The 11,023-nt window shown below is 40.6% G+C and overlaps 1 protein-coding gene across 3 annotated transcripts in view; it reads right to left on the bottom strand.

The window, feature by feature from the left end:
• Positions 1-860: 860 nt before the first annotated feature.
• Positions 861-11,023, bottom strand: part of LOC106063784 (serine-rich adhesin for platelets-like) — a 29,280-nt gene continuing 19,117 nt past the window's right edge. For all 3 annotated transcript variants that reach the window (XM_056045797.1, XM_056045795.1, XM_056045796.1), the window contains exon 3: positions 861-9,754. In XM_056045797.1, coding sequence (XP_055901772.1) covers positions 2,599-8,634 — 6,036 coding nt within the window. In that variant the 5' untranslated portion in view covers positions 8,635-9,754 and the 3' untranslated portion in view covers positions 861-2,598. The remainder of the gene's footprint in view (positions 9,755-11,023) is intronic.

The raw sequence follows: 11,023 nt of genomic DNA, 5'->3' as shown, positions 1-11,023 counted from the left end.
TCAAGTTTATAGTGATAATATAAGCTTTTAACAGCTATCTAAATATATAGTGAAATTCATTTATCTTAACAAAAATTGACAACTCTAAAAATGTAACAAATCAAGTAATAAAAAATGTTTTTTTTTTAAATTGTTCTCATAATCCATCTGTACGGTTCAGATAATATTTATACCTCAGATAAGCTAAGCAATGATCTTTGGATCATAAGGATTGCCTTCTGCAGAAGATTTCTTGGGTCAATATTTGAAGTTAAGGTTTTAATACTGCGTGTCTGTGTCTGTGTATTTACACTATGCGTCTGTAAATGATTGTGACTACTGAAGGTTATCATTCCGTTAGTAAAATGAGTACATAACTACATATGTCTCTTGATTGTTAATAATACTCAGGAATGAGTTTTGCTTGTTCTATTTAATAATAGTTATGAATAAGTTACACATTTTTTATTTCAATATTTGATACGAATAAATTTATTTATTTATTTATACAAATGCTCCTTCTTCTTTAGTGCTATCAGAGCATGGAATGGGTTGCCTGAGCTAGCCAGGAAAACCAGTGACTTAGCAGAATTTAGGTCATTGGTTAATATGCATGACCAAATGCATGACTCGTAGGACGTAATCATCTTCTTTTTTTTTTGTAGTAACGTCTGTATTGTAAAGATAACTTAAGATAAACTAAACATTTTGTTTTAAATTTCAAATATTGCATTGTATTTTTTTCATTATTGGTTGAATTATATAAACAACTAAAATTACCTCCCCTCTTCCTTGCCCTGCTTTTTCAAATGTCACACTCTAAATACATGTGCACAAAACAAAATATTTAGCTATAAGTAAATGAAAACATAAACACCAAATAATAAGTAATAGATACATTGTATTTCTCTTTTGTATGTTTGTCTCACGCGGACGCATCCACGTGTCACGTCATGTGAGGCATCCACCTAAAACATAATTTTTTGTTTGCATACAATCAAATACAGTTGAATTAAAAAAATAAAACACTAATTATATACATTGCAAAGATAATGTGATGAACAGATTCAACTTCTAAAAGTGCAGATTATTCACTAAAGAAAAGTATATATGCTCAATTTTATGAGCGGTTCACAGAGTCATTTTCAATAGATCAATTTAAAAAACAGGATTAGCTAACACAATAGTTTGTCGTGGCTCATAAGGCACAGTATAAGCTGTATAACTTTAAAGCAATATGACTACATGAAACTTTTTAGTTTATCAAACAAACAATAGGAAATGAAATGTGATTGTAGTTTTTTATTGAAGCAAAAATGTTCAAGAATTGTGGACTTCAATGGAATAATTATCAACAAACAGTCATTAACATTAAGACTATTTACTGAGGTCAAATACATAAATAAAAAAAATAGCTTCACTCACAGGTAATAAAAACTGATTTATTTTTACTTTTTTTTTTATTCCTTATCACATTTTAACACCTGCTATTTCAATCAGGGATTATCAAATCGTTTAAAGTGCTCTATCTATGATTTAAATTCAAATAATTATCAGCTTAATTTTAATGACTTTTTGTTTACATTATATTCTGTCTTTGACAAGTTAATATTACTGTGGCTAGAACATTCGACTGGCGAAGAGAGGTGAAGGCTTTACAACCGACGAAGGGTTCTGTAGCGTGAAATGGGATAACCCATGTAGGTCATAAATGGGTCTACGTATACACGTAGTCTATGTATTTAAGTACAAACAGAGATCTTATTTCATTACATCATTTTGTGAGGGGTTTAACTCCACTTGCTGATTTCTTGAACACTAGAGACGCTTGATAGCAAACTTAATATATACAAAAGAATTATGAAATAAATGATATCATTCTCAAGTGGTACTAAGCTTAAGTGTTACCGCTTAATATCAACCTTCGGGTACTTTGGGTACAGTTAAGTGATTTGTGGCGTCAACTATGAAATGCCTTCATTATGAATGAGAACTCGAAGCATAGATTACTGCTGTCCTCTTTGCTACATTTGTTAAATGTTATGTCCAAGTAGAGACGTTACAAGTGGAGGACTCAATGAAACATATTTGTACAAGTTCTGAATTTGTAACTAGACAGCGATCTGAGTTCATGAGCTAAAGGCATTGGCAACTGACATAGATTCTCTTTTCTGCAATCAAGCTATTTTGCTTGATATGTTACGGGAGACAGTTACAAGTAATAAATATTGTTAGTGAGTTGACTTTTAGCTCCTAGTTTTGTGTTAGTTATGTAGCAGTTAAGTATAAATTGGCACTAGTGGAAGTATTACACTAAAGCTGAGAATACTTATGTAAAAATAGCAAAGAGAAATAGCTATTGCTATTTACTTGTATTTGTGTAGACCTACTTGTAGTGTATGTAATTTCCCACATTTTTGTTTTGCTTTTGGAGCTATTAAATATTTCACCAAATAGTACATTTCTTTTGTTTTTGAAGCTATTAAATATTTCACCAAATAGTTTAAAGAACTTTTCGCATATACACAGTCTTCATTTCAAAACTGAGAATTTGAAAGAACAGTAACTCCAGCATTTAGTAAGAAACATGTAAACACTAGAAATCAATGAGTCTACGTTTTACTTTTTTGAAGCGTCTAAAGTCCTATCCGGGTTTAGAGTCAATGATGTGGTTGAAAGGTCATCCTGCAAAACCTCCATTTGCCTTCTGAGCGCCTGGAGGTGGTGCTGGATTTCGTGCATTTGTTCACGCGCGTTTTGGAATGTAGAGCTGACCGCGTCTGCTGCAGTGACCACCTGCTTGTAACTTTCTTCAACTGCCGCGCTACCGGCCCAGAACTCTTCGTCACTGTTGAGCATTGAGTCTTGCGCGGTCGGGGTGAGTGTCTTAGGAGTCGACTTGACGCTGTTTCGGGCCACCGGAGTCGGGGAGGCCTGAAAGGCGTCAAGAGCTTCTGCGGTGGGAGTAGGAAAGGCGTTTGAGTTGTAAAAGGTGCAGCTGACTACCACGTTCGTCTCCGAGTCGTCATCCTCACCGGGTCTGTAGCGGCTATCTCTGTGGCTTCCGCTCTGTCCGGTGCTTCCACTGCCTCCCGTGGCCGCAGGGTCATCGTCAGCAGTGGCGTAGGGTTCCTGGTTGTCCTCGTCTTCCTCATCGTCAGCATTGAAATTGCTGTCCGTGCTTTCATCGTCTCGGTTCTCAGAATAAATGTCAAGGTCGGACTCTGTGCGATCCGTGGCGGACATACGTGACCTTCGCCCGTTTCCGGAAGAATAGCAGTCTCTATAATAGTCACGAATGGATTTAACGTTTTCTGTGGTGAGAGGCAAACATTTAACACTAGAGGCGATCTCGTTTGCTGGAGTTCTGTTTTGTATTCCTTCTAGGATATGCTTCACTGACATAAGCTCATTGAAAGTCTCTTCAATTCCGGGAATAGCCAAGTTGGAGTCCGAGCTAAACCGTTCAGGATTAGTCGCAATGTTTAGCTTATCAAGACTTCTATTTTTATCGTCTTCATCGCTTAAATTATCACCTCTCTTTACCTTACTTTTCACGAAGGTGTCCCTGACATGGATGTCCTCATCCGATAAGGACTTGTTTTTTTCTACGCGGTAGTAGGATCGCTCTGCGGCGATCTTTGAAGCCGTTCTCTCCTGCTCGGTTCTTGGGCTCGACGCGTTGCTGCCAAAGGGAAGAATAGGCTTGGTGTATTTTGGGGAAGTCAATATGCCTGACCCCATTTCCTGACGCTGTATCATCTTCTCGTTCTCGGCAAACTCGTCGTCATCATCGTATCGGAAGTAATCGCCATCTTTGATTTCACGCTCATCCTCACGCGCGTATTCGGAGCCCGTGTCGCTACTTCCGGTGCTGAGCAGGTCAGTTTTGTTTCGTCTTCTTTTCTTCAGCCACCGCTCTCGTCTCTCGCGACGTCTGATGGCCATCATAGCGGCTGAAAGTTGACCAGGAGTTTTTTGTCTCCGGGTCCACAAAGGCCGGTCGTCATAGTAATCAGGAATTCCCCTTCCAGTAGCCACATCGTCGTCACTGTGATACTCGCGAGAGTTGCGCCGCAGACGTGAATCTTCGTTACATTCGTTTACTTGAGCAGTCTCAATTTCCGGAAACACGAACACATTGGGCTCGTTCTCTCCTCTGGCGTCTTCTTCTGATTCAGAGGCGGCGTCGAGTTTGCTGTTTTCATCCGACTTTGAAGGCTGAAATACAGCTGGCTCTTCGTACGGGTCCGAGTCGGATGATGTGGTCGTAGTGAGAGACGACGATGACTCAAGGGCGGCGAACATTTTGTTTTGTCCTACCTCAGAAGATGGTATTTTAGAAGAACTGCTTTTATACAGAGCCATGTCCTCTTCGCTAGACGAAGAACTGTACGGACTCTCACGTTTCTTCTCCAGCCTAGAAAACAGCTCATCCACTCCTCTCGGTTTTACGCTGTCGTCATCTTCTTCAAAGACATTATCATCCATCTCTTCTTGGCTCCCTAGCAAGCTGGAGAGTCGATTGTAGATTTTGTCGGTAAATTCTTTGATTTCCGACTCTCTTCTCATCGCAAGCTCAATTTCTTTCCTTTCCTGGGCGTCAACATCTTCTTCCTCTTCTTCAAATTCCTCAATCAGCTGTTGCATAGCCGTCGGGCTCGGAGGAGGCGGAGCTTGCTCAGTTTCATTAACTGCTGGCTCCACTTTGCGCTGTGAGCCATACTTCTTAGAAGCCAAGACATTCTGCAGAAAATCATTTTCATCTGAAGAACTGAGATCATTATTTTCTGACGAGAAGTCCGACTTTGGGTTTACTCTGCTTGATGGGATATCTCTAACCATCGGAATACTTCGGCTATGTTTCACTGCTCTGTACGTCTCCACACTCCCTGGTAGACTGTTGCTATCCACGCCTTTATCGGCAGTGGTTATTGAGTCTGTCTGAATCTCTTGACTCTTCGATTCTTTTACTTCTTGATCGCTCATGCTGAAATCTCTCTCGATTCTATTATTTATCGGTGACGAGGGAAGAGAGACGGAACTATCGCTTCTGACAGTTTTCTCTTCGAGCGTGAGGCTGGGCGGTGCGTACGTTGGAGATGTGACCACAGCGATGGCTTCCTGGACATGCTTCACACCGTAACCAGGGCTGGATTGGTGCAACTGCCGCGTCTGTTCTTGCTCCAGCCTTTGCTTCTCTTTCTGCTCCTCTTGTTTACTGCTGTTGATCATCTCTGAAATCACCTTTGAGACAGGGTTCCTCAAAACTGCAAACTTCTGTTCGTCTTTCCTTAAATTAGGTCGATATTCATTCTGTTCCTCTGTTATATTCTCAACGATGTTTAAAATGTCTGGTTTCCTGTTAATCTTAGTTGGCAGAGCGTTTGGTTCATTTAAAGAGACATCTTTCTTAGCGTGCGTAGATGTAGCGTAAGTAGCTCTTTTCTCAGTAACAAACAATATTTGCTGATTATTTCTTTCGTTAGACTGATTACTCACATCTCTTATATCCTGTGGTGTAGAAATATCCTCCACAACATCGACATTAGAAATCGGCACAGAAATAACAATAGGTTTGATTGTTCTTGCTGAAAAACTACTGATTGTAGTTGTCTGTTCTTTAGGCGTAGAGCAATACAATCTCGCCTGTTCAGAGTTATCTTTCTTACACAATGAACTGTTCTGTTTCGTTACATGCCTGACATTTTGACTTTGACCTGCGATATTTTCACGCGAGACCTCCGAGTTTGATATATTCACGTTACCCGTGTCCTCCAGGCATTCCGAGGTGGGGGAAAGAGGTGTGTTCGAGTACAAGCGGCAGGGGAGGGCAACGGCGGAACCGAACACCACGTGATCGCTGGAATGCTTACGTTGAGCGCCGGGAGAGCTTCGGACGGCGAATTTCTCGGTATCGCCTGCAGTCGTGTCGACACGGCTAGCTTGCTGCGGTACACAGGGGCGGCCATGAGCTCGCTCTCGCGTCTTGTGCTGCTCAGCTTCACCTGGATCAGGCGGGAGCTCCTGGTTCTGCGCGGCCGTCGCCTTGTGCAGGTGGGTGCCATCGCTTGTCCCCGCGTTATTGCTGCCTGGAAGTTGGTTGGCGTCATTGGACGAAGACGTGTTTATGGTGGTCACCCGTTGCCTGACGGAGACAGACCTGTTGGTAGGGGATGCGATGGTAACAGAAACGGATGTCACCTCTGGAATGACACTCACACTAGTTAAAGTCTCTGAAGATTTTGTAGTCTTTTGATGGGCTGTTTCAAACGCTTTTTCTTCACTTGTAAAATGATTCTCCCCCTTAATAACAATATTTCTTGAGTTATTGCCCTTCAAAGAACTTACACTATTATTTTGTTTGATTTTTTCAATTTCTATTATTTTGTCGTTTCGTCTTTCTACTAGTGGTGCAGGTCCTGTTTGATTACTTTTAGGGGTATTTATTTCATTGAATTTCGATTCCAGATGCCTTTTAAGTTTAGGAGACACAGATCCGAAGACGGCGGAAAATGTTGGTACGATCACTGGCTTGTCGCTATTTACTGATAAATTGTTGTATTCAATGTCTTCGTCACTGTCGGATTGTTCCCCTTGTGACGACTTTGCCGTGGCTGGAAATAACGGGACAAGAGCGTCCGTTTCATCTACCACATTATCGTACTTTGATTCTGACTTCACTGCTGCTGTAAGCGGCTTCATAAACTGCACCGACTGAGCGGCGGCCAGATGCGGGAAGCTCGACATGGCGTTATACACTGGGACTTTGGTGACGGTCTTGGTGGAGACCGACTTTTCCATGGTTGAGATGTCACTGGGAGAGTTATAGAGTACCGCGGTCTTAGCTCGAGGGATCTTCGGAGATATGCTGGCGTGCCTGGTTCGGGCTCCGAACCTCCTGAGGATGACCGGGGACATTGCCGGGCTAGGGCACGTCTCAAACGTTTCATCGCAGTATCTAGTTTTATCGCTGGCGTCGTTGTGATTGTTCTCTTTCTCTTTCTGGCTGTTCCGTTTAGAATCGTTGACGTCGCGTGCCACGTAAAGCTTCTTCTTTAACGATGGCGTCGAGGGTAGAGACCTTGACCCTCGCATTTCATCTTCCTTTGAGCGCTTTTTTAGTAAAAAAGGCTCAGCGTCGGGAAATTTTTCTCGTATTGTTTCCTCAATAGATCTCTCCAGTTCTTCAAGTTTCATAATGCAAAAAGCAGCAGATCTTGCTATTGGAGAACTGCTACTTCTGATACTGTAATCTTCACTACGTTTATCTTGCAAATCGTAATTTGAATCCGAACTTTTACTACTATCAGTTCTGTGTGTGTCTTTTTTCTTTAAAATAAAGTTCCATGTGTTTGTTTTCTGTAAGTGTTTAGTTTCAGATGATTCCTTTGTGTCATCTTTGTTTATCTTTGTTGTTCCGTTTTCATTTTCCGGCAAAGAATTTCTATCCGATTTTTTGCGCTCTGACTTTCTTGTTGTTCCGAAAATGGAAGTTTTGCTCGATTTATCTTTCTTTTTCTTAGACCTTTCCCAAGTTTTCCAGAGCGGTTTATTCTTTGCTTTAGTCTCATTTACGTTATTACCAGAGCTGCTATCATCTCCCTTGAAATCCAGAGTTCCCTCCCCTTGTTTTGCAGATGATTTACTTTCTTTGGGTTTTCCCGTTCTAAACAGGTCTAGGAGATTAGCTCGTCTCTGAGGGGTGGGTGTAGTGTGGCTGGAGGATGAATCATCAGAGGAAATTAACTTGATTGGAGACGAGGTCATTTTAGGAGATAATGCCCGTCTCTGGGGGTATGGGGAGGTGGGTTTTTGCAAGCTGGGCGGACCTCCAACATCTTTCTGGGGAGGCTTTTGAAATTTCAGTTTCTGGTGATTGTAAAAATGAGGATGATGAAATGTTGATGGTGTTGGGCTTATATCCATGCAGTCGTTCGGATTTGTTTCCGATACTTTTTTAAATGAAGATGTCAACGATGTGGTAGAGGTGGGTCCATCCACTCTCCCGAACACCGGCGTGGACAGCAGCGGCGTATGGTATTCGCCGCTTATCTGTGAGGACGTTCCGACTGACCCCACATCGTCTGTGGCGTGGTGGGATCTGAAAGACGTGGGAGTGTCGTGGTGCGAGTGGGGCTGGGCTGAGCTGCTCTTCACACTGTTGCTGCTCTTCCTCGACCTGACGCTGCTCCCGCTCCGCCCTTCAAACCGCGATGCGGTCGACGATGTGCCGTCGTCGCACAGCGGTTCCCGGCGGGCTATTTCCGGAGGAATGCACGCCTCCAGAGAAAACCCGTCTTTGAAGTCTTTGGCCGACAAAACGTGAGGATGCTGGGACGCAGATGTGAAGCTCTCGTTCATCCCGGACCAAGACGACGCCTGCTCGAGCTCCGAGCGCGTCGAGGCGTCGAGGTAGGGGCTGGCTGAAATGTTTTCCGCGGAATGAAACACGCAGGACTCGGAATCCCCTCCGGTCACGTGACTCGAGTCGTCCAAGTCCGTGTCCAATCCCGAGACCTGCTGTTTCTTTCTCCTCCCTTTCTTTTCCTTTTTCAGCTGCCTCTCTTTCTCTTTCTTTGCTTCCTTCTCCTTCTTCTTATCATCTTTGGTCTTCGCGTCCTTCTGTTTGTGGCTCCCAATTCTGTTACCCATATTTGAGTTACGAGTGAATTGTGATCGAAAGCGTTTCAACAAAACAAACGTAAGTTTAGCTTCCTGAGGATGTTTTTTTGTTTTTTTTATGTTTTGTTTTCAGTATTTCAAATAGTCTTCATTGTCTACTGATTCACTATCTTCAATCAACAGGGTATCTGAAAAGATACACCCAGATAGCTGCTAAGATAGTGCAAAGCACAGACTCGAAAGTAAGTACTGTATACAAAGATGAATGTTAAAATCCACACCTTTGCACACGATAGCACAACGTCTTGGATCCCATTCGTGGCAGGCCTTCATATCTAATCTCTCTATAAACTACTGGAAAAGAAGAAAAAAAACACTCTTTTTCCTCTCGTATAGAGGCTCACAGCTACTCTCTAATTTGTGTGGCTCGAAACGTTTAGTACTTGGGTTTCAACTTCCTCAGATAATCCTTGGTTTCGAAAAAAACAAAATCAAATAAAATATTGTATAATATTAGAATACGAAACTAAATAACAAAGTTAATGATGAACAAAATATTTGAACAATGTAAGCGATAGACTTGAACAATTCCAGAACTTTCTTTTTTTTATGTCTGCGTTACATTTGCTTCATTACTTCAAAGCTGTCTGTAGAAAAAAAAGGTTCTTGTGCGTGTTTGAAGCTTGACTTCAAGGTAGAATATCACTTGATTAATAAGGTAATAGCGTTGATGTATAAGATTAAGTTACGAGGTGGGGGCAGTTCTGCAGTGATTCATGTATGGGTTCTATTCTTAGAATCCAGTAAAATATGCGCTCTTCTGATAAGAAGTATTGAAAGAAATGTCGCCAATCTTGCTCTGGTTTGAATGCTCAAATCTATAAAACGAATTCTACAAGGAAGTTCTATGCAAGCGATAGAATACTGTGCAGAGAATCGAGTCCAACAGTTGCGTGAACAGCGCAAAGGAAGAAATATGTGTGATGGAAAAACAAGAAATGGAGTTACAAGATGTATAGGTTACAATGGCGTCACACAATCAAGATGTGGAGAGTTATGGATCTTGAGTGAGGAGTGGTGGTTCTTGAATCAGGAGTTTAGAAACGTTGAATTCAAACTCAACCTGAGACTGCAGGGCCAAATTCTTCACCTGAGAAATAGAAAATAACAAGTTACTATTTAATTTGTTTCTTTAAAAAATAACTCGCAAACACTTACACTTGTTAAAAAGGTTTCTCTCAACAAATCACATTTAAACATTTATTAAAGAAGACTTTGATAGGAGAGTATATATTGACTGAAATGGCAGCAATTATTTTGAATCAATCATGTAATTAATTTCTAGTAGATCAAGACTAACAAATGTGTCCGATTGGAAATATTTTAAATAATTTTTATCACTTTTATGGAACAGTTAGGTGGGAGGGGGGAGGGAGCATCTTGGAGAAGGCTTCCATGCTGCCTTTTAATAAACTATAATAATAATAATAATAAGAAGAAGAAGAAACAAAGCTGCTTGACTAAATTCAATTTGAACTCCAGCCTCCAGTAAGCCTCCACCTCGGAAGGCCAACTTGTTAGCCACTTAGCTATCTTATAAAAGCAAAACGTTTTTTAGTCTATGTTAGTTTTAAATTTTAGCGAACAAACTTTTACTCCACACAAGGCTTCTCTTAACTTACTAGGTCCTACAGTCTCAATATAAAACAAAAATTAATTAATTAAGACTAAACTAATTGATATTTTTTAATCGATCTATGTGTTGTAATTGACAATAAGTAATTGTGCAAAGTTTCGACTTGATCCGAGAATGGGAAGTGGGAGAAGTAACGTGAACTAATTCCACACCCCCAGGCGGACGGAGTCAAGGTGATAGAAATGATCTTTGTTAAAACCGATAAGGAAATAGATGTTTGACAATGGAAAGAATAAGAATACAATCTTACTGAAAACCAGAAATACATTTAAAAAAATATTTTTAACAAAAAAGACTATACCTCCTTTACATAACTTATTAAGAGATTATTTTTCTAATAATAACTAATGAACGTTAGATTAAAAAACAAAATACATATTTTTATCCCCCCCCCAACTTATAAATATATATATATGTCACAATGTGATGTGTGTGTGTGTGTGTGTGTAATAAGTGCAATCTATTATGTACTATTTGTAACTTTAACCAAAAAATATGATCCTACTTCTTTAATTCTAGCTCATGACTATTTATCCTATGAAACCTTAATAGTGATAGTTCAGATAGTGTTTCTATTGAAAACAATTGTGTAAGCCTAAACGTTTGTAGCCGAGCATTAAACGAGATGGATGTTTTGTTGTTGTGTATTTCTAAGTGATGTTATATAAGACAACGTGAGATTTGTTATACACCTGAGTTTTACTTTCCTCTTGGCGATCTAAG

This window comes from Biomphalaria glabrata, chromosome 11, assembly GCF_947242115.1.
Source record: "Biomphalaria glabrata chromosome 11, xgBioGlab47.1, whole genome shotgun sequence".
NCBI classification, from domain to species: Eukaryota; Metazoa; Mollusca; class Gastropoda; family Planorbidae; genus Biomphalaria; species Biomphalaria glabrata.
The sequence above is the reverse complement of the archived record's forward strand: the minus strand, read 5'-3'. Positions and strand labels throughout refer to the sequence as shown.